The 24,207-nt window shown below is 46.7% G+C and overlaps 1 protein-coding gene across 1 annotated transcript in view; it reads left to right on the top strand.

The window, feature by feature from the left end:
• The window catches only part of phf21b (PHD finger protein 21B), a gene marked incomplete at both ends in the record, with an annotated part of 234,119 nt that overhangs the window by 131,828 nt on the left and 78,084 nt on the right, over positions 1–24,207 (top strand). Inside the window, one exon of the mRNA XM_083661323.1 lies at positions 14,439–14,675. Coding sequence (XP_083517449.1) covers positions 14,439–14,675 — 237 coding nt within the window. The remainder of the gene's footprint in view (positions 1–14,438; positions 14,676–24,207) is intronic.

Raw genomic sequence — 24,207 nt, 5'->3', positions numbered from 1 at the left:
GGAGCAGGGGATTTCACCTGAAAGTACACTGCAGCACGGGAATGTGGCCGTGCTGCTTGGCTCTGTGTGAAAGCAATTTCTGTGGCGAGGCTGCGGGCTTTGCGGGACTCCTAAACTGCTTTTTTGCCGCGATCTGTGTGTGAAAGAACCTACACACACACACACACACACACACACACACACACACACACACACACACACACTCTCTCAAACAAACTGGACACGTAAAAAAGCATCACTTCCTGTGAGCCAGAGGATCCGGGAAAGAGTGTTTGGTACAGCAAAATGTAAAAAAACAAAAAACAAACATGAACTGGCTTTAAGTTGAAGCAGTATTATGTTAAAACAGTTGGCCATAGAGAGTAGCAAAACACATAATTAGATGAAGATATTTTCCCTCCAATTTGTCTTGAAATGTGTTGAATGTGTCTTTCTGGTAGCCTGTGTTGTCTATTGTCCCTTCCTTCACTCTCTTCTTCTTCTTCTCTGTGCCTCTGCAGGAGGGCTGAGTCTCTCCTCTTCTTCTTCTCCTCTTCTCTCTTCTCTGTGCCTCTGCAGGAGGGCTGAGTCTCTCCTCTTCTTCTTCTCTGTGCCTCTGCAGGAGGGCTGAGTCTCTCCTCTTCTTCTTCTCTGTGCCTCTGCAGGAGGGCTGAGTCTCTCCTCTTCTTCTTCTCTGTGCCTCTGCAGGAGGGCTGAGTCTCTCCTCTTCTTCTTCTCTGTGCCTCTGCAGGAGGGCTGAGTCTCTCCTCTTCTTCTTCTCCTCTTCTTCTTCTCTGTGCCTCTGCAGGAGGGCTGAGTCTCTCCTCTTCTTCTTCTCTGTGCCTCTGCAGGAGGGCTGAGTCTCTCCTCTTCTTCTTCTCCTCTTCTCTCTTCTCTGTGCCTCTGCAGGAGGGCTGAGTCTCTCCTCTTCTCTCTTCTCTGTGCCTCTGCAGGAGGGCTGAGTCTCTCCTCTTCTTCTTCTCTGTGCCTCTGCAGGAGGGCTGAGTCTCTCCTCTTCTTCTCTTCTTCTCTGTGCCTCTGCAGGAGGGCTGAGTCTCTCCTCTTCTTCTTCTCTGTGCCTCTGCTGGAGGGCTGAGTCTCTCCTCTTCTTCTCTGTGCCTCTGCAGGAGGGCTGAGTCTCTCCTCTTCTTCTTCTCTGTGCCTCTGCAGGAGGGCTGAGTCTCTCCTCTCAACACACAGAGCTTTTCAATGAGTGACCTTTGAGACAATCAGAGGTGCCCCGGCTCGACGGCCTGTGGGCTACATTGATCCCCTGAAACAATGGCACCCCAAACACACTCATTGCAGGCTGCAGCTAATAAATAACAACATGCGAATAGAAGTCCCCCCGTTCACACTGGGAAAATACAAGGGGTCTTTCTGGACTGAGGGGATTTCATACTGTACGCTTTCAGAGCCTCGACTGGGAAATCATTTGACCAATTAGTTATGATGGACTAACCCGCCCCCCCCCTTCTCACTTGGCCTCCTCCAAAGCCTGCCTGTGAATCCAGGCTCATTGACTTCTCAAACAGTCAGCAGTCTCCTAGAGTGGAAATCACATCTGAGCCGGTTTTGTGCACATCTTGTATAAGCACTGCTTGCTAGACACTAGCAGTCGTGGACATTTCATCTGTCAGAGTAAAATGGTCCAGAACTGCTCTCGTGTTTCAGGTAATCGTCCTTAAAATTATCCAGAGAGGGAGGGGGGGGGATGCAGCAACTGGGAACGAACAATTCAATTCAATTCAACTGTATTAATCCACGAAGGCAATCAGGTTTAGAGCATCGTAAAAACAGACTAAAACACACAGTAAACAGACATAAACGCAGACAAATACAAGTTAAAGAGCTGTTTGGGACTGTGTTGCGCTGATAGGGCAAAAATTCATTTAAAATAGCAATAATAAGACTCATAAAGGCTCTGGTGAGAAAGAGGTAGAGCAGGCATAAAACACATTTGGCTTGGCTCTGTTATGTTCACACAGAATGGCACGGTCTCTGTCACTGTCACTGGAGGAGCCGGCTCATACCAGAGACAGAGGAGGAGGAGTGAGCAGAATAGAGTGACCCCAGTGAGAGAGAGAGAGAGGAGGAGTGAGCAGAATAGAGTGACCCCAGTGTGAGAGAGAGAGAGAGAGGAGTGAGCAGAATAGAGTGCACCCCAGTGAGAGAGAGAGGAGGAGTGAGCAGAATAGAGTGACCCCAGTGAGAGAGAGAGAGAGAGAGGAGTGAGCAGAATAGAGTGCACCCCAGTGAGAGAGAGAGGAGGAGGAGTGAGCAGAATAGAGTGCACCCCAGTGAGAGAGAGAGGAGGAGGAGTGAGCAGAATAGAGTGCACTCCAGTGAGAGAGAGAGGAGGAGGAGTGAGCAGAATAGAGTGCACCCCAGTGAGAGAGAGAGAGAGGAGGAGTGAGCAGAATAGAGTGCACCCCAGTGAGAGAGAGAGGAGGAGGAGTGAGCAGAATAGAGTGCACCCCAGTGAGAGAGAGAGAGAGAGAGGAGTGAGCAGAATAGAGTGCACCCCAGTGAGAGAGAGAGGAGGAGTGAGCAGAATAGAGTGCACCCCAGTGAGAGAGAGAGAGAGAGGAGTGAGCAGAATAGAGTGCACCCCAGTGAGAGAGAGAGAGAGAGGAGTGAGCAGAATAGAGTGCACCCCAGTGAGAGAGAGAGGAGGAGGAGTGAGCAGAATAGAGTGCACCCCAGTGAGAGAGAGAGGAGGAGTGAGCAGAATAGAGTGCACCCCAGTGTGAGAGAGAGAGAGAGAGGAGTGAGCAGAATAGAGTGCACCCCAGTGAGAGAGAGAGGAGGAGTGAGCAGAATAGAGTGCACCCCAGTGAGAGAGAGAGAGAGAGGAGTGAGCAGAATAGAGTGCACCCCAGTGAGAGAGAGAGAGAGAGAGGAGTGAGCAGAATAGAGTGCACCCCAGTGAGAGAGAGAGGAGGAGTGAGCAGAATAGAGTGCTCCCCAGTGAGAGAGCGAGGAGGAGGAGTGAGCAGAATAGAGTGCACCCCAGTGAGAGAGAGAGGAGGAGTGAGCAGAATAGAGTGCACCCCAGTGAGAGAGAGAGGAGGAGTGAGCAGAATAGAGTGCTCCCCAGTGAGAGAGAGAGGAGGAGTGAGCAGAATAGAGTGCACCCCAGTGAGAGAGAGAGAGGAGGAGTGAGCAGAATAGAGTGCACCCCAGTGAGAGAGAGAGGAGGAGGAGTGAGCAGAATAGAGTGCACCCCAGTGAGAGAGGAGGAGGAGTGAGCAGAATAGAGTGCACCCCAGTGTGAGAGAGAGAGGAGTGAGCAGAATAGAGTGCACCCCAGTGTGAGAGAGAGGAGGAGGAGTGAGCAGAATAGAGTGCACCCCAGTGAGAGAGAGAGGAGGAGTGAGCAGAATAGAGTGCACCCCAGTGAGAGAGAGAGGAGGAGCAGTGAGCAGAATAGAGTGCACCCCAGTGAGAGAGAGAGGAGGAGTGAGCAGAATAGAGTGCACCCCAGTGTGAGAGAGAGGAGGAGTGAGCAGAATAGAGTGCACCCCAGTGAGAGAGAGAGGAGGAGGAGTGAGCAGAATAGAGTGCACCCCAGTGAGAGAGAGAGAGAGAGGAGTGAGCAGAATAGAGTGCACCCCAGTGAGAGAGAGAGAGAGGAGTGAGCAGAATAGAGTGCACCCCAGTGAGAGAGAGAGAGAGAGAGGAGTGAGCAGAATAGAGTGCACCCCAGTGAGAGAGAGAGAGAGAGAGGAGTGAGCAGAATAGAGTGCACCCCAGTGAGAGAGAGAGGAGGAGGAGTGAGCAGAATAGAGTGCACCCCAGTGAGAGAGAGAGAGGAGTGAGCAGAATAGAGTGCACCCCAGTGAGAGAGAGAGGAGGAGGAGTGAGCAGAATAGAGTGCACCCCAGTGAGAGAGAGAGAGAGAGGAGTGAGCAGAATAGAGTGCACCCCAGTGAGAGAGAGAGAGAGGAGTGAGCAGAATAGAGTGCACCCCAGTGAGAGAGAGAGAGAGAGAGGAGTGAGCAGAATAGAGTGCACCCCAGTGAGAGAGAGAGGAGGAGTGAGCAGAATAGAGTGCACCCCAGTGAGAGAGAGAGAGAGAGAGAGGAGTGAGCAGAATAGAGTGCACCCCAGTGAGAGAGAGAGGAGGAGTGAGCAGAATAGAGTGCACCCCAGTGAGAGAGAGAGAGAGAGGAGGAGTGAGCAGAATAGAGTGCACCCAAGTGTGAGAGAGAGAGGAGTGAGCAGAATAGAGTGCACCCCAGTGAGAGAGAGAGGAGGAGTGAGCAGAATAGAGTGCACCCCAGTGTGAGAGAGAGAGAGAGAGGAGTGAGCAGAATAGAGTGCACCCCAGTGTGAGAGAGAGAGGAGTGAGCAGAATAGAGTGCACCCCAGTGAGAGAGAGAGGAGGAGTGAGCAGAATAGAGTGCACCCCAGTGTGAGAGAGAGAGGAGGAGTGAGCAGAATAGAGTGCACCCCAGTGTGAGAGAGAGGAGGAGTGAGCAGAATAGAGTGCACCCCAGTGTGAGAGAGAGGAGGAGGAGTGAGCAGAATAGAGTGCACCCCAGTGAGAGAGGAGGAGTGAGCAGAATAGAGTGCACCCCAGTGTGAGAGAGAGAGAGGAGTGAGCAGAATAGAGTGCTCCCCAGTGAGAGAGAGAGAGGAGTGAGCAGAATAGAGTGCACCCCAGTGTGAGAGAGAGAGAGGAGTGAGCAGAATAGAGTGCTCCCCAGTGAGAGAGAGAGAGGAGTGAGCAGAATAGAGTGCACCCCAGTGTGAGAGAGAGAGAGGAGTGAGCAGAATAGAGTGCACCCCAGTGTGAGAGAGAGAGAGGAGTGAGCAGAATAGAGTGCACCCCAGTGAGAGAGAGAGAGGAGTGAGCAGAATAGAGTGCACCCCAGTGTGAGAGAGAGAGGAGTGAGCAGAATAGAGTGCACCCCAGTGTGAGAGAGAGAGAGGAGTGAGCAGAATAGAGTGCACCCCAGTGTGAGAGAGAGAGAGGAGTGAGCAGAATAGAGTGCACCCCAGTGTGAGAGAGAGAGAGGAGTGAGCAGAATAGAGTGCACCCCAGTGAGAGAGAGAGAGAGAGGAGTGAGCAGAATAGAGTATACCCCAGTGAGAGAGAGAGAGAGAGAGAGGAGTGAGCAGAATAGAGTGCACCCCAGTGAGAGAGAGAGGAGTGAGCAGAATAGAGTGCACCCCAGTGAGAGATAGAGGAGTGAGCAGAATAGAGTGCACCCCAGTGTGAGAGAGAGAGAGAGGAGGAGTGAGCAGAATAGAGTGCACCCCAGTGAGAGAGAGAGGAGGAGTGAGCAGAATAGAGTGCACCCCAGTGTGAGAGAGAGAGAGGAGTGAGCAGAATAGAGTGCACCCCAGTGAGAGAGAGAGGAGTGAGCAGAATAGAGTGCACCCCAGTGAGAGAGAGAGAGAGAGAGAGAGAGAGAGAGAGGAGGAGTGAGCAGAATAGAGTGCACCCCAGTGTGAGAGAGAGAGAGGAGGAGTGAGCAGAATAGAGTGCACCCCAGTGAGAGAGAGAGAGGAGTGAGCAGAATAGAGTGCACCCCAGTGAGAGAGAGAGGAGGAGTGAGCAGAATAGAGTGCACCCCAGTGAGAGAGAGAGAGAGGAGTGAGCAGAATAGAGTGCACCCCAGTGAGAGAGAGAGAGAGGAGTGAGCAGAATAGAGTGCACCCCAGTGCGAGAGAGAGAGAGAGAGAGAGGAGTGAGCAGAATAGAGTGCACCCCAGTGAGAGAGAGAGAGGAGTGAGCAGAATAGAGTGCACCCCAGTGAGAGAGAGGAGGAGTGAGCAGAATAGAGTGCACCCCAGTGAGAGAGAGAGAGGAGTGAGCAGAATAGAGTGCACCCCAGTGAGAGAGAGAGGAGGAGTGAGCAGAATAGAGTGACCCCAGTGAGAGAGAGAGGAGGAGTGAGCAGAATAGAGTGCACCCCAGTGAGAGAGAGAGAGGAGTGAGATGAAAAGAGGGGAGAGAGTGAAACAGGAGGGTGCACCCCGGGGTGCTTCTGAAACAAGCCCCCGGCCTTCTTGTTCGACATGCTGATTAGAGTGGATTTAGACACAAAGCAAGAATTTAGTTTCCACGGAAACTCCACCTACCTCTGCAAACAACCCCCCCCCCCCCCCCCTGCTCTGAAGAGGGGAGAAACAGTATGGATGGTGAGAAGGATACACACACACACACACACACACACACACACACACACACACACACACACACACACCCTAGGATATGTGCGATATTAGATTATTTTACCGATGTCAGATAAGACAATGTTTTCCACCTCTTTTGGCCGATTCCAGATGGTGATACTGGTATTATGTGGTAGAGTTTAGTACTGGTATTATGTGGTAGAGTTTAGTACTGGTATTATGTGGTAGAGTTTAGTACTGGTATTATGTGGTAGAGTTTAGTACTGGTATTATGTGGTAGAGTTTAGTACTGGTATTATGTGGTAGAGTTTAGTACTGGTATTATGTGGTAGAGTTTAGTACTGGTATTATGTGGTAGAGTTTAGTACTGGTATTATGTGGTAGAGTTTAGTACTGGTATTATGTGGTAGAGTTTAGTACTGGTATTATGTGGTAGAGTTTAGTACTGGTATTATGTGGTAGAGTTTAGTACTGGTATTATGTGGTAGAGTTTAGTACTGGTATTATGTGGTAGAGTTTAGTACTGGTATTATGTGGTAGAGTTTAGTACTGGTATTATGTGGTAGAGTTTAGTACTGGTATTATGTGGTAGAGTTTAGTACTGGTATTATGTGGTAGAGTTTAGTACTGGTATTATGTGGTAGAGTTTAGTACTGGTATTATGTGGTAGAGTTTAGTACTGGTATTATGTGGTAGAGTTTAGTACTGGTATTATGTGGTAGAGTTTAGTACTGGTATTATGCTCGCAATTTTTCACACCTAATTTCAGAGAACATCAAGTCTCTCCTGTAGTGGAATTAACACATTATCATGCCTACTCTTTATGATGGCCCACTGGCAGATGCAGACATAACTAAACATGCCATGTATATATTATTTATGTCATTTTCTTTCAAACTAAACTGTAAGATTGATCGTACTTAACCTTTCTGCCATGTGTTAATGTACTTACTGTACATTAACATTGCTTCCCACAAAGGAGGGGGAAAAACACACATTGCCAACACTGTTGTATGCAAATTAACATGCAAATTAACCGTTTAACTGACATGCTTAACCGGTCAGAGACGTTCTCAACAGTTAACTGGTTAACGGTTAACCGTTGCCATCCTCTGTTTGGCTCCTCCTCTCTTCACTTCCTTTCACAGTCCTTTCTGTTTGGCTCCTCCTCTCTTCACTTCCTTTCACAGTCCTTTCTGTTTGGCTCCTCCTCTCTTCACTTCCCTTCACAGTCCTTTCTGTTTGGCTCCTCCTCTCTTCACTTCCCTTCACAGTCCTTTCTGTTTGGCTCCTCCTCTCTTCACTTCCCTTCACAGTCCTTTCTGTTTGGCTCCTCCTCTCTTCACTTCCCTTCACAGTCCTTTCTGTTTGGCATCAGAATGAGGCTACAGCTCTCTGGATAACACTGAGTTTACTGAGCTATGGGAGGTGTGTGTGTGTGTGTGCGTGTGTGTGTGTGCGTGTGTGTGTGTGTGTGTGTGTGTGTGTGTGTGTGTGTGTGTGTGTGTGTGTGTGTGTGCGTGCGTGCGTGTGTGTGTGTGTGTGTGCACACGTACGTGCGTATGTACGTACGTACGTGCGTGTGGATGCAAGATGGGCTTTGCTACTCTGCTCAGATTCTCATCAGAAAAAGAAGGGGGGATTAAAAGCAACTGCAAACGTAATCAGTTCGCTTGGATAATTCTTCAAAGTCACTTCCGTGGTAATTGGAAAACTTTTTTCCCCGAGTTTTACATCAAGTAAAAGTACAACGTTCAGATAGGGAAATGGCAAAAATAAACAATCCTGTAGTAGAGAATATGTTTAGTTTGAGGTGCCCCCCCCACGTCTATATCACGTACAGTACTGTTTCCCCCCTCCACGTCTATATCAGTACTGTTCCCCTGGCATCTGATGTGGTTTATCAGTGTGTGCCTGCTACTTGTGTGACAGAGTTAAAGGCTAATTTCAACACACAAGGACACACTGTCTGAGAATGCTTTCAGCTGAAGGATGCACTAACCAGAGTAAGAGCAGCACCCTCCCTGGCCCCGCCCCCACCCACTGTCCTCCACAGAAGGAAGAAGGGCCAGTGAGATGGAGTATCAAATATTTAGAGTGCCTCTTCTTTGACTTGTGTGAGGAGGGTGAGTGGAGGAGAAGCCACATGTACTTATCTCTGCTCTCCTCCAAGCAGAGGGGTGGGGGTGGGGCTGAGAGAGAGGTGTGTGTGTGTGTGTGTGTGTGTGTGTGTGTGTGTGTGTGTGTGTGTGTAGGACAGCTGGAGCAGTAGTGTCTGGCACTGTGTGGACCTAGCCCACTTTCAACTATTGAACTGAACCGCTGCCAATGTTTTCCTCCACATATTAAATTGGATCGTTTTCTGTTCACATTAGCTTTCAAATGAAGATAGGCTATTTATGTTGCTTTGTTTTTGCCAGTGTCTTCCAGTTTGATATACATTATGTCTTTTAGAACAATAGAGCAATGTATTTAAATAGAAGGATATCTTCATTAAAGGTTGTCAGATGATTATTTATTTGTAGTATTTGTAGTAGTAGTGGTAGTTGAGTATGACTGTAGCAGTAGAGACTGTCTTAACAGTGTTTTAGCAGTAGCTGAGATGTTAGTCATAGTGTGCTGCTGTCTGAAAGTGTTGTCACAGTATTAGCAGCAGTGGGAAATCAAGGCCTTGACATTCTTCCGCGGCGCACCCCTCACCGAATGCACCGAGAGGTGCGCCGATGTGCAGCTCCTCGAAAATGTGACTCGACGCAGCTGACGCAAATAGCGCGAGTATAATATAATACAGATGGGTGGGGAGATAACAGGAGAGAGTTACAAGTATTTATAAAATGGCTCTCTCAAATCAAGCAATCTGATTGGTTCACAGCCATTGTATAATTCCAGTAACCGAGTTCAATAACCCATGGCCATGGGTTATTGGTTGCCATGGCAACTCTCTTACTAAAAGGCAGCGCTGCGCTCGAGCCAAACAGCTTTCTCCTGATCTGCTGTATGGAAGGTCACTAGTCCTTACAATGAGTCATTATGGACGCATGATGGCGCAACTCTCTTACTAAAAGTACCTCAAAAACAAAATGGCGGAGACAGCTTTTCAGATCCTTGTGAATCGATCTTCGCTTATAACTTTACTAATACTTCGCAGAAAATGATGTTTTGTACAAGAATAGACGCGGGCTAATGTCTTAACCACTCTCTCGCGCGCCCTCACTCTTAACCCCGCATTTCTAAATAAGACGTAACGTTACTTGGTGTGGGCATACGGCTCTGGTGTCGGGCTTTGTAAAAAGTCCAGGCAAGCGCCAGGATTGGCCAATGTCGACTTCAGTCTCCAGAACGATCCAATCAAATCACCCGCACGTCTATCTTCTTGCTAGAGGTCCCGCCTTACAGTAGTGTTTCAACTGACTCTCAGAATACCATGCCAGTCGGACTTATAGTGTTATTATTATTATATTATTATACTTGGAACCCTTTTATAAAAGCAATATAGCACTCGAGCAGCGTGTGTTGTGGAATATATCCCCCTGCTCAGTTGTTATCCCACTCGGCCTGCGGCCTCGTGGGATAACAACTGATCAGGGGGATATATTCACCACAACACACTTGCTCTCGTGATATATTGCTTAAATATATGCATAATAAGTATATGCACTACATTCTCTCTAGAGATGCTGCGATCGAGATTTTTCAATTCCGATCCGATTTCGATATTTTAGCTCAAAACCGATCCGATTCCGATCAAATTTCGATACCCGATTCGATACCGATTTCGATCCGATACCGATACAACACATATTTAAGTCTCTCTATTCTGTCTGATAGCTAGCAGGCAACAAACATTTTTAGGGTTAGGTATGTATGTGTGTGCTTTGGTAATATAGTATGTAAACGATTTAGTTCATCTAATTCATTTGATGTAAAACTAAAACATAACAATCAAATTAGGGCTGGGCGATATGGCCTCTAAAGAATATCGCGTTGTTTTTCGGCTATATCGCGATACACGATATATATCTCGATATTTTTGAAATCTCTCATAAATGCTCAATTTAACCCTTCAGGGTTCATACACATTTTGACCAATGGATTTCCATGACTTTTCCATAAGTTCTTAACCTGTATTTTATGCACACCTGGGGTAAAAAAGAAGAAAGAAAGGGCAAATGTTGTGAGCAAAGATGGATTTAATATTCCATAGCTCTGACCTAAGCAAATCTGACATCACTATTGTGATATAATATTTTTTTTTAGTAAAGTGTATCACTCAATAGTCAATACAAAAAATAATGGCTTTTATAGAACCGAAAGCCTAGCTGCTTAGTCTGCAGATAAAACATAAAAAATTACATTTAGACTCTTATTGGCATGACGGCAACATACTGTATGTGCGCATTCGTTTTCCTGATAGATCATGACAGCCCTGCAGCTAGCTACGTTAGCTTGCATGTAACGTTAACGTTAGTTGCTTTTGGAGACCGGAGACACAAACCCTGGACGTTTCATTTTGAGTAATGCATGAGGTTCTCTATGGTTTACGCCAGCTCTGGGAGTATGAAGTGCTTTAAATGCGGGGATTTTGGTCACAATAAGCTTGTGGAGCGCTGCTTGCTATAGGTAGCCACAACCAGCTAGCTAACGTTAGCCCCCATCACAACAGCTAACGTTAACGCCAAACAAATCCGCTGCCTCCTCCCCACGTTGGTTTAGCGTAACGCCAGCTCAGACTTTCCCCTAATCTCAGAAACCTTGCGGGACATGTATTGCAAATCGCAATAGTGGTTGTTTTATTATAATTTGAAACTGTCAACAGCCACAGTGGAGGCGGCCATGTTTCGCTAGCTGCGCCTCCTTGGGTTGGTGCGGACCATAGGTGCGGACGCGTGATTTCGAATCGCACATAGGTTAAGGACGGGTGTGTCTGACGTTTTGGCCCTGGCCATCCTAGGCTCAACGCGGCCTCTGTGTGCTGCTGCTGCTGCTGCTGCATGCTGGATAGAAATCCTGGAGCGGAGTCATGGAATGGAGTGCTTTGTGCTTATATCGGAGCCTTGGATCGGTCATTTTCGCTGGAATCCGATCCGATCCGATCCATGTTTTTTGGCTGATATCGCGCCGATATCCGATCACATGATCAGATCGCAGCATCTCTAATTCTCTCCTTGGGCCAACTTCTAGTCATTGAAATCCTAGTGAAATCACACAATTTACTCATTTTGCTGGGGACTCCCCTGCGACCCCTCGTCAAGCTGACATGCGAGTATATATATATATATATGTGTGTGTGTGTATATATATTAGGGTTGTAGCGGTACTAAATTTCTGTTTCGGTGCCGGTACCAATTTGTATTTCGATACTTTCGATACTTTTCGATACTTTTTGTAAAAAAAAAAGTGAAACTGTCCAATGTCAAGATTTGGCTTTATTTTAAGAGTTTGGGAACAATTACACCAATAAATTGGTGTGGCATTTAAATGCTGAACAAAACAAACCTTTTGAGCAGTGAGAATACCGGTAAGTAAAATAAAGTAATGCCAGTGAAAATAAAATGACCATAAAACACTAGCCTATAGCAGCAAAAACTCAGAGAAACACCAATAACAACAATAAATAAATAATTGGTGGCATTTAAATTCTGTCTAACTTTTACTTGTCAAATAAGTACACACTCAGTAACATAACACAAATCTTTTGAACAGTGGGAAATGGGAATAAGTAAAATAAATAAAATAAATAATAATATAATAAAACACTATAGCAGCAGAAACTCAAATCTTTTTTTCTTCAACAAGCAGCATGGCTTCATATTCCCATTCTGTCCCCCAGCCTACTCAGTCTAAACCCTAGTTCTCCTATGGGTGGTAGACAGACTCACTGTTTGGCTGACTCTCAGTTTACTCACTCAGTCCCTCCCATCCCAATGTCTTCTTCAGGTTCCTAGCCAAGAAAACGAGGGTGTCAACATGTTCCTCGGTCAGTCTAGATCTTGTTGGACTGCAGATATTCCCAGAAGTACTGAAAACACGTTCAGATGCACAGCTTGATGCTGGAATACAGAGATATTGTCTAGCAAACTGAGCTAAGATGGGCAGGTCTGTCTGGTGTTGCTTCCACCATGCCAGGGGATCCTCTGCAGGGCTGATGTCTCTAAATTGTTTATACTCAGTAATCTCAACTTCCAGTTTAGCACTTCTTGTCATGGGTGGGGCATTCAGGCAGTATTACTCACAGTTTACATCTAACGTTATGTAGGCTACTTTCACGCATACTTCAGTCAGGGTTATCGACAGTCCATATTATTGCCTCTGCACGTTTCCCGACGCTACAGTGAGCGCTCGTTAACTAACGTTACTGCGGAGTCCGCTGTTAGTACAGCGGAGTCCGCTGTAACGTTAGTACAGCGGAGTCCGCTGTAACGTTAGTTAACGTTAGTTAACGAGCGCATTTTCTCACTGTAGCGTCGGGAAACGTGCAGAGGCAATAATATGGACTGTCGATAACCCTGACTGAAGTATGCGTGAAAGTAGCCTACATAACGTTAGATGTAAACTGTGAAAGGGCACAGCTGCTGCTACTAACTGGGCTGGGAGAGGCTTTGTGTTTAGCCATAGCCTACTTTGCTAGTTTGCTTTTAATGTGCGCGGGTCTGCTCAGTGCTCAGCTGCTTTTTTTCCTCAAACTCTTTTCCTCACCGCTTGACATGTGGATATGACGTCACTCACTCCAGCGCATTTCTTAAAGAGACAGGCTCATATTGACCATTATCAGTCATAGCAGCGGTCGGAAAAGTACCGGGTCTTTTTAAATCTTAGTATAGAACCTGTTCTACAGCAATAGTACCGCGGTTCGGGGGTAGTACCGGTAGTACCTACATCCCTAATATATATATATATATATATATATATATATATATATATATATGTGTGTGTGTGTATATATATATATATATATATATATATATACTGTATATATGACTAGCTGCCGCCGGCAAGGCTCCAAGTCAAGGCGGATGCAGAAGTACGTGAAGCCCTTCATTATCTAGTCACCGAGGATGTGTGTTGCTGCTGTCTGAAACTATTTTAGTACATACTAATACTGTAAGTAGGTAAGAATTAAGACTGCTGCTAAAATGTTCTCCTCCATATATTACATTACATTTTCCGCCGTTTTAAATGAAGATAGGCTGTTGTTGTCTCTGTTTATTTGCTGTTTTATTTTCCTTAGTGTAAAAAATAGAACTCAACTATGTACAAATAGAATGAAATAGCTTTGAGTTAAAGTCCTGTGTCAACACATGTCGGTATCTCTGTCTTGTATTATCTCTAACAGTGCTTTTGCTTTGATTGAAGCTGACATCAGTTGTAGTAGTAATAGTAACAATAGTAGTGTTAGTATTGGTAGTAGTATAGTCTCAATGCCAGACCCATGAGAGTTCTTATCACTGATACACTATGTTACTGCATGCTGCAGATCTCTCTCTGGGTCTGGGAAACTTCTATCTCAAAACTGATGTCAGAATACAGGCCAGAGATTGGTTCCCCTGAAATTCTGGGTGCACCAATCACTAATGACTTTAGCGATCAGGCACTTTAGCTTATCAGGATCTTTAGCACATCAGAGACTAGTAGTAGTACTCATAGTTGGAGCAGTGATGGTGGTAGTAGTATTAGTAATGTTAGTGAGACTAGTACTGTAGTAGCAGTAGTACACGTAGTAGTAGTGGTGGTGGTGGGAGTAGTAGTGAGAGGGTGTTGTCTCTATACATGTATTTGCACAGTGCCTGTTTTCTACACAGTATAAATAGAACTTCATCATGCCCTGTAGGGATGAGTGAGTACACCATTATCTGTATCCGTATCTGTACTCGGAGGGGGTGTGACTAAAATCAAAAGTGGGCGGGTTTTAGACTGAAAGTGGGTGTGGCTTAAGTTAGTTGTTGTTGGCAGTTCAGCATGCCGCCATGCCACCAAAACATTCAAAGTATGCCTGAAAAAAAGTTATCGAATGAAGTGCTCTATTTGTATCAGTATCAGTCTAAGGGTACTGGTATTGGTACTGGTATCGGTACTGGTATCATCATTTTGTAAACGATGCCCAGCTCTAATCACAAGTACGGATATTGACACATTGTACTCGGATGATACTCGTACTCGTAAAAAGTACATTATCTGTAGCGGATACTTGTTTCATCCGAGTACTCCGCTCAACCCTGCTGCCCTGTGTACAAATGGAATGAAATATCTTGGAGTGGGGGGTCAACAAATGTGTGTGTCTAACAGTGGTGTTTGTGTCTCTCTGTGTGTGACAGAAGCTGGCAGTAAGAAGTTGTCCTGTAGGGACCACCAAGCCGCTGTCACTCATCAAGCCTCCCAGCCAGAGCATCGCCATCTCTGTGGTGCCCGCGAAGGCTCCCGTTTCCATGGTGACCGCACACATTAACGGACAAAAGGCGGCAAGCTCGGAGTCGCTGCAGACGTCCCCCATCAACCTCCAGACCGGAGTGCACTCCTTCAGCAGGAGAGCTGCAGAGCTGCCTGCCTCTCAGGTACCACTCAACACTGTACACTAACATCACGCTTTAGTGCCACTACTACCACTAGTCATTCCACCACCCCCACTACTATTACTACTACTACCACTACTACTACCACTAGTCATTCCACCACCCCCACTACTATTACTACTACTACCACTACTACTACCACTAGTCATTCCACCACCCCCACTACTATTACTACTACTACCACTACTACTACCACTAGTCATTCCACCACCCCCACTACTATTACTACTACTACCACTACTACTACCACTAGTCATTCCACCACCCCCACTACTATTACTACTACTACCACTACTACTACCACTAGTCATTCCACCACCCCCACTACTATTACTACTACTACCACTACTACTACCACTAGTCATTCCACCACCCCCACCACCACCACCACCGCTATTACTAGTACTACTACCACTACTACTACTACTAGTCATTCCACTACTACTACTACTACTACTACTAGTAGTAGTAGTAGTTAGGGGTTTCACAGAATAGTCAACTATCAAAACCACTAGTCGACACTATGTTGTTGTAGATCAGTGGTTCCCAAACTGGAGGTACTACAGGGGGATCTTGAGAAAAGGGGAAAATGTAAAAATGTAAGAATAAATCATGAAAATGAATGAAATGTTAAAATAAATCTGTTCAGAAGACACTTATTTCAACTCTTTCCCTCCATTTCTCATTTTGTAATGTTATACTCCTCAAAAGGTGGATTATCATTCATTCATTGCATCATTATGCTAGTTTTCTCTGACAGTTTTCTAAGCAAAATGTTGTAGTCGGGTAAAGGGGGTGCTTGGATTCAGAAATCAGGTAAAGGGGGTGCTTGGATTCAGAAATCAGGGAAAGGGGGGGTACTGAAGCCCAAAACCGTCTGAGAACACTGTTGTAGACGAATGGTTCATCTGTGCTTTTAGTAGGGGTGCACCGATCACGTTTTTTGCCACCGATTGCCGATCGCCTATGGGAAATATCTGCCCAACCGATCATCGACCGATATATAAACTCCTCAAAGAAAGTTTGGAAACGTTATTTTAGGTCGATTATTTCTCCCCTTTAATAATACCAATTGGCATTGTATTTTATATCGTTGGAAAGTCTGATTAGTGATAGGGCTTTATTTTTATTTATTTTTTATTTATTTTTTTAATAAAAAAATTGCCGATCGCATATTTGAGGTCAAAATCGGCCGATACAGATTGCTTGCCGATCGATCGGTGTACTCCTAGCTTTTAGCACGGTGCAGGAACAAATAGGCAAGAGGCAGAGAGAAACATGCCTGTACGTCCCCATGCTGCTAGTATTTCCACACAGTCAACAGTGTGGAAATACTTTACCAGAGCAGATAAAACCCTCAGCTGCAATATATATTTAAGGCTAATGTTACCCTAAAGTACCACAACAGTATCAGCGTATGCATAACCAGTTAAAGCTACACCCAGTAGCCATATGGCTACTGCTAGCAGCGGCTAATGTTAGCGAGGAGAAACGCCAACAGACTGAACAAAGTAGCGAGACGACAACACAGGTTTGTTTGAACAATCATTGTCTTCATGATGCCATGTTAAATAAACAGAGTTGAAGGTATTTAGAGAGGGAAAGACTGTTAAACAGTATCTCCAGCTCAGACAAGCTTGCTGGGTTTAGTCCAATCAGATCGCGGCTCATTTGTAAACTCGCTCTCAGAGCCTATCGAGGACTCTATTTCACATACCCACAGGTTGGTTCTGCCTGCATTAGTTAACCCTTTACTGGCTGTATTTTAACATTGTTGCACAATACTTTGTGGTGTGGAGGAATGTCATCTTCACATGATTGTACTGTGTGGGCCATGCTCATAGTATTCATCAGACATGCAGCCCTGTATTAGTCTTCTCGTCTGGCCACTACAACTGCAGCCACAACGTGTGTCCCCTTGCTCCTGGACTCTGTATTCAGCAGCATCAGCTTCATCAGCACAGGGCTTGGATCAGGCCTGATGCTCAGCACAGGGCTTGGATCAGGCCTGATGCTCAGCACAGGGCTTGGATCAGGCTTGATGCTCAGCACAGGGCTTGGATCAGGCCTGATGCTCAGCACAGGGCTTGGATCAGGCCTGATGCTCAGCACAGGGCTTGGATCAGGCTTGATGCTCAGCACAGGGCTTGGATCAGGCTTGATGCTCAGCACAGGGCTTGGATCAGGCTTGATGCTCAGCACAGGGCTTGGATCAGGCTTGATGCTCAGCACAGGGCTTGGATCAGGCTTGATGCTCAGCACAGGGCTTGGATCAGGCCTGATGCTCAGCACAGGGCTTGGATCAGGCCTGATGCTCAGCACAGGCAGGCTCTTCACTATCACAGTAATGACACGGCCTCATAGAGAGAGCAGGGCCAACCACAGGGCCTGCGGGACCCTCGTTATCATTCACAGTGTGCTGCTGTCCATCCAATAGTATTCCCCCCATGCCATGAGACGGGGGTGTGGAGTGGACTATGGATCGGGGGGAATCAAACATGATCTCGAAGGTCTGATTTGGATGAAAAATGACACTGATTGCATTGATAAGAGCGTGGGTAAATTGTAACTGCTACACCCGACATGCGACTGACACAAAACTTGCTGTCTTTCAAGCTTACAAAGAAACAAAATGACACTCCTTGCTCAAATGGGGATGATGTAGTAGACTATTTTCACAGCAGCCATTCGGAACACCAGCCCAATGTTGATGTGTCCTCTGCCTCTGGGTGTTTTATATGAGAGGCTGTCCTCTGCCTCTGGTTGTTTTATATGAGAGGCTGTCCTCTGCCTCTGGTTGTTTTATATGAGAGGCTGTCCTCTGCCTCTGGTTGTTTTATATGAGAGGCTGTCCTCTGCCTCTGGTTGTTTTATATGAGGGGCTGTCCTCTGCCTCTGGTTGTTTTATATGAGAGGCTGTCCTCTGCCTCTGGTTGTTTTATATGAGAGGCTGTCCTCTGCCTCTGGTTGTTTTATATGAGAGGCTGTCCTCTGCCTCTGATTGTTTTATATGAGAGGCTGTCCTCTGCCTCTGGTTGTTTTATATGAGGGGCTGTCCTCTGCCTCTGGTTGTTTTATATGAGAGGCTGTCCTCTGCCTCTGGTTGTTTTATATGAGGGGCTGTCCTCTGCCTCTGGTTGTTTTATATGAGGGGCTGTCCTCTGCCTCTGGTTGTTTTATATGAGAGGCTGTCCTCTGCCTCTGGTTGTTTTATATGAGAGGCTGTCCTCTGCCTCTGGTTGTTTTATATGAGAGGCTGTCCTCTGCCTCTGGTTGTTTTATATGAGAGGCTGTCCTCTGCCTCTGGTTGTTTTATATGAGGGGCTGTCCTCTGCCTCTGGTTGTTTTATATGAGAGGCTGTCCTCTGCCTCTGGTTGTTTTATATGAGGGGCTGTCCTCTGCCTCTGGTTGTTTTATATGAGAGGCTGTCCTCTGCCTCTGGTTGTTTTATATGAGAGGCTGTCCTCTGCCTCTGGTTGTTTTATATGAGGGGCTGTCCTCTGCCTCTGGTTGTTTTATATGAGAGGCTGTCCTCTGCCTCTGGTTGTTTTATATGAGGGGCTGTCCTCTGCCTCTGGTTGTTTTATATGAGAGGCTGTCCTCTGCCTCTGGTTGTTTTATATGAGAGGCTGTCCTCTGCCTCTGGTTGTTTTATATGAGGGGCTGTCCTCTGCCTCTGGTTGTTTTATATGAGAGGCTGTCCTCTGCCTCTGGTTGTTTTATATGAGGGGCTGTCCTCTGCCTCTGGTTGTTTTATATGAGAGGCTGTCCTCTGCCTCTGGTTGTTTTATATGAGGGGCTGTCCTCTGCCTCTGGTTGTTTTATATGAGAGGCTGTCCTCTGCCTCTGGTTGTTTTATATGAGGGGCTGTCCTCTGCCTCTGGTTGTTTTATATGAGAGGCTGTCCTCTGCCTCTGGTTGTTTTATATGAGAGGCTGTCCTCTGCCTCTGGTTGTTTTATATGAGAGGCTGTCCTCTGCCTCTGGTTGTTTTATATGAGAGGCTGTCCTCTGCCTCTGGTTGTTGTATATGAGAGGCTGTCCTCTGCCTCTGGTTGTTTTATATGAGAGGCTGTCCTCTGCCTCTGGTTGTTTTATATGAGAGGCTGTCCTCTGCCTCTGGTTGTTTTATATGAGAGGCTGTCCTCTGCCTCTGGTTGTTTTATATGAGAGGCTGTCCTCTGCCTCTGGTTGTTTTATATGAGAGGCTGTCCTCTGCCTCTGGTTGTTTTATATGAGAGGCTGTCCTCTGCCTCTGGTTGTTTTATATGAGAGGCTGTCCTCTGCCTCTGGTTGTTTTATATGAGAGACTGTCCTCTGCCTCTGGTGTGAATGGAGAATTCAGCAGACAACCAGATGCAGCGTGCGATGAAGCTGCCATGTTTCATCAATGTGTCACTTTCGTCATCCGGGCTGAATCCCTCCCTCTCCTTGCCCTCTCTTCCCCCCCTCTTATGGTTTGTCAGGAGGAGAAGCCCCTCCTCTTATGGGCTGTCAGGGGGAGAAGCCCCTCCTCTTATGGTTTGTCAGGAGGAGAAGCCCCTCCTCTTATGGGCTGTCAGGGGGAGAAGCCCCTCCTCTTATGGGCTGTCAGGTGGAGAAGCCCCTCCTCTTATGGGCTGTCAGGTGGAGAAGCCCCTCCTCTTATGGGCTGTCAGGGGGAGAAGCTCCCCCTCTTATGGGCTGTCAGGGGGAGAAGCCCCCCCTCTTATGGGCTGTCAGGGGGAGAAGCCCCCCCTCTTATGGGCTGTCAGGGGGAGAAGCCCCTCCTCTTATGGGCTGTCAGGGGAAGAAGCCCCTCCTCTTATGGGCTGTCAGGGGGAGAAGCCCCCCCCTCTTATGGGCTGTCAGGGGGAGAAGCCCCTCCTCTTATGGGCTGTCAGGGGGAGAAGCCCCTCCTCTTATGGGCTGTCAGGGGGAGAAGCCCCTCCTCTTATGGGCTGTCAGGGGGAGAAGCCCCTCCTCTTATGGGCTGTCAGGGGAAGAAGCCCCCCCTCTTATGGGCTGTCAGGGGAAGAAGCCCCTCCTCTTATGGGCTGTCAGGGGGAGAAGCCCCCCTCTTATGGGCTGTCAGGGGGAGAAGCCCCTCCTCTTATGGGCTGTCAGGGGGAGAAGTCCCCCCTCTTATGGGCTGTCAGGGGGAGAAGCCCCTCCTCTTATGGCCTGTCAGGGGGAGAAGTCCCCCCTCTTATGGGCTGTCAGGGGGAGAAGCCCCTCCTCTTATGGGCTGTCAGGGGGAGAAGTCCCCCCTCTTATGGGCTGTCAGGGGGAGAAGTCCCCCCTCTTATGGGCTGTCAGGGGGAGAAGCCCCTCCTCTTATGGGCTGTCAGGGGGAGAAGTCCCCCCTCTTATGGGCTGTCAGGGGAAGAAGCCCCCCCTCTTATGGGCTGTCAGGGGGAGAAGTCCCCCCTCTTATGGGCTGTCAGGGGGAGAAGCCCCTCCTCTTATGGGCTGTCAGGGGCAGAGGGGTCACGCAGAGGGATTGTCTTACCTCTCTTTATGACTGTATTGTTTAGAGGGAGTGGGCGCTCTCTCTCACTCAGCTGCCTGCCTGGGTGCACAAGGTCATAAAAAGAAAGCTCACAGCCTCAATGTTTTTTTCCTGCCTCCACCAATTGGATGCAAGAGTCATAAAGCCCGTCCAATCATAAGCCTTTCTTGTTGATGTGTGGACTAAGGAGAAGATTTATTTATTTTTATTTTTGGGGGGCGGGGGAGGGTCCCCTCAGACCACCTGGCCACTAATTTGCAGATCAATAATGAGGTGTAATTGGATTGTAGCTCTGCATGAGTGGGCACATTATAGCCACATTGTTTCAGCGCAGTAGCTCTTGAGTGAACTCTGAGTGCTTTACAAGTGACACAGCCTGTTTTGGGCTCCCTGCCTCTCACCAAGACTCTGTTCAAACCGCAGGTTACTTGGCTGGCTTCACTTGACAGCTTTATCCTGATGGGCTTCTTCTGGTTCACTTCCAACTTCCCTCCTGAAAGATGTTGACCTGTCTGATGATCGCAACACGTGTACACCGCTCTCGTCACTTCTGCAGTGTTTTTTAACGTTTTTTTTTGGTAGGTGTACCAAATAGTCTGCTATCTGCCTGCGTAACCCTCCTGTTCAAGCAGCTTTCTGTCTGGATCATTTCTGCCCTGCAACATTTGCAAAACGGTAAAAACACACACACACACACACACACACACACACACACACACACACACACACACACACACACAAACACACACACACACGGAATGAAAACTAGGTGCTGGACAGATGAGCAAGTAACGTTTCAGGCACAAGCCTTTCCTCAGACATTTGCCCTCTGCCCGAATTTTAACATTTCATATTAATACCAAAGAAAATGACTCTGCATGGCCGCTGACATCCCAGAGAAAATAATGGCTTCTCCATTGTGACAAAATATCACACACAACACAATCTGGGAACCCATCGGTTAAACTAAAAAAATATATATTTTCTCTCTAACCTCTGGGGGCAGGCTTCTTTCATGTCTGTTTAAACTGAACTCAAGAGGCTCCGCCGGCAGCAGAAGAAAATCCCTTTCCGCTCCCTGCAAGCTCTGCCATTGGCTCCAAACGACCGTCTCTGACCATTTATGGATTTCCTTTCCCCTCCCTCTGCGTGCCGCTCTCAAATCCCTCCGTCGCTATGAAACAACAATAACAACTCTAGCTCGTTGCTAGTAGCAAGTAGCAACTTGCTACATGCTGATAATGGTAAGTTTTGACTACACACCGGTCATGTTCACTTCATTTTGATCGGGTAAAGCGCAGCCTTAGGCGGCGTTCACACCCAAAGTGCTTTTTTTCAGTCAGAACGCTATGAAAATCATGTTGAGAGCGCTTCCATTGTGCACAAAACACAGCGCACAGAGCGTTTTTTTTGTGCTTCGTTTTGTTTTTCCCTGCGCAGTACAGATCAGAACACAACGACCACACGGACGGTAGCCAGCTTTTGTCTGTTTGATGTTGTTCACTGTCAACATGAAAGCCAGATTATTGCCAATTCTGGCAGCAGAGGAGGTTGAGGATCCCTCTGGGAGGAGAAAATGTAGGAGGAGTAAAAAGACGAGCAGCGCGCTTTTCCTCCAAATGTTCAACTTTTTCAGCTTTAAAACGCCCAGAGCGCTCCGCCAAAAAAACGAGACGCCACCAGCGTTTAAACGCCAGGTGCGTTCCTTGAAAGAGGAGCACGTTTAGCGCGTCCTTACATAGAGAATGAATTGCAGAAAGGTGCTGGGAGCTCCAAAATCGCTTTTGGTGTGAATGTCCCATTACACAGCTTTTCACGGAGCGTGCCGACAGATTTTCGATGGAAGTGGAAAGTCTGTCTCGAGAGATTACACACAACATGAAAGACTTTGGACTGAGGGGTTGATATTGGAACAGCAGAAGAAGCTGCTGTAAACAGCCTTTACTAGTGATTGGAGTTGTGGTTCTGCGAGCTACTATTAGCAAGTCGCTGAGCAAAGGAAAACAGAGAGAGAGAAAGTAAGAGGAGGCGAGTCTTTTGAAAGTACTCTCCATCCTGCCAGCTTCTCTTTAAACAGCCAAGGTCATCTCCTCCATCCGCCTCCAAGTCTCTCAAAGCCTGCACAAGCTGGATGGCCCCTTCAAGTGGCAGCTTTCCCAGTTACTGCTTTCAATGGCTAACAGAAGCCTACTGAAACGAAACAACAGCGGTTTGTGGAAGATAAGTAACGTGTGAATAGGTTTAGTCCTTGAATTGCGGCTCTCAAAATGAGCCTGGTGACCTGGTTATATATATATATATATATATATATATATATATATATATATATATATATATATATATATATATATATATATATATATATATATTAGGGCTGGCACGGATCAGAAAACCCACGGATCGGATCGCGTGACGGATTTTGAGCCACGGATCACGGATTTTTCGGATCAGCAAACAAATATATATATCAGATTTTTTCTCTCAAAATTTGATTTTCGATTAGATTTTTTTAATACTATTATAATTCTCTAACCATTTGTTGCCCTGCACAGCTCAAAAAATATTTTTTTGTCATAAGTGACACAATGTAGCTTTTACTCTGAAGGCAGAACGACCCAACTTCCTGTTTTAGGTGGCACTGCTATGCCTAACTTCGTAGCTGTTGCTTGCACCAGCCACATGACACGGGTACAGACCTACAGACCAGACCGCAGGTCAGTCTGGAAATATAACGTTGATGCTACGTTAAGCTACTCAGTGGCCCCACGTGTTGTTTTGTTGTTATGTGTCCTAAGGCAACATTTCACCGTCCGGTGATAATGTGTTTGTGAAACGTGTGCGCGCGTGTGTGTGTGTGTGTGTGTGTGTGTGTGTGTGTTGTGGCTCTCTTATCTGACTTGTGCAGCCCGCAGCACGCTGATCGCATTCCTGTGCTTTTTCAGAGGTGTTGAAATAAGTTTGTGTGACGCTGTCTTTAGTAGCCACTAGCCACAGCCTTCAGACATACTTTACAGCAGCGACAAGGGATGAGGAAGCTCACTTGTGCTTGCCATGATTATGCCTGTCTGTGTCTGGCTGCGCTGGGCGTTCTCATACACTAACGTTAAACGTTAAATGAAACGAAAGGGGGGGGGGGGGGGGGGTCCGCGGACCATTGACGTTCCGAACCGCGTTCCGAACCGTGGGGGCTGATCCGTACGGGTCACGGATTATCCGTGATCCGTGCCAGCCCTAATATATATATAAAATGCAAAGCGGGTTGAAAATCGGCAAAGCCTTGCTTTAAGTTTTCCACCAGGAAATATATATATATATATATATATATATATATATATATATATATATATATATATATATATATATATATATATACAACAGCTCAAATTCTGCAAATGTTCAGGGCATGGAATTGTACAAACATATATATATATATAGATATATATATATATCTATATATATATATAGATATATATAGGCCCTTTTAAGATCAAGGAAGACAGCTCCAACACAACCATTTTTATCCAGAAGACACTTTGCTTTCTCAATAAACATACTTATAGCCGACTCTGTGGAGTGGTGAGTGTGGAAGCCAAACTGCATTGGATGCAGCGCGGTGGGGCTGTTGTTGAGATGTTCAATTAGTTGCTTAACCGCCAATTTTTCTATTATTTTGGAGATTACGGGGAGGATGCTTATTGGTCCGTAGTTCTTAACATCTGATTTACTCCGAGATTAAAAAAATTCGGGAAACCATGCTCACCTTCCACGCAGCCGGGACAACAGAATGTTTTATGGATAGGTTTACCAGGTGTGTAGTAGGGCAGGTCAGAGACTCTGTATGAGTTTTTAGAACGTTTGTCATCCTCTGCTTGAGATTTGTTAAGAGAACAAATCATTTTTGCAACTTCTGTTTCAGTTACTTCATTTATATTGAAGACAGGCTGAGTGCCTGACTGTGCCTACCTGAGGTAGGTGTGCCTACCTGAGCTAGGCACAGTGGAATGCGATGTGGTGAAGAGTAGT

The sequence above is a fragment of the Poromitra crassiceps genome, assembly GCF_964638095.1.
Source record: "Poromitra crassiceps genome assembly, chromosome: 2".
NCBI classification, from domain to species: Eukaryota; Metazoa; Chordata; class Actinopteri; order Beryciformes; family Melamphaidae; genus Poromitra; species Poromitra crassiceps.
This window is presented reverse-complemented; position numbering and strand designations above follow the sequence as displayed.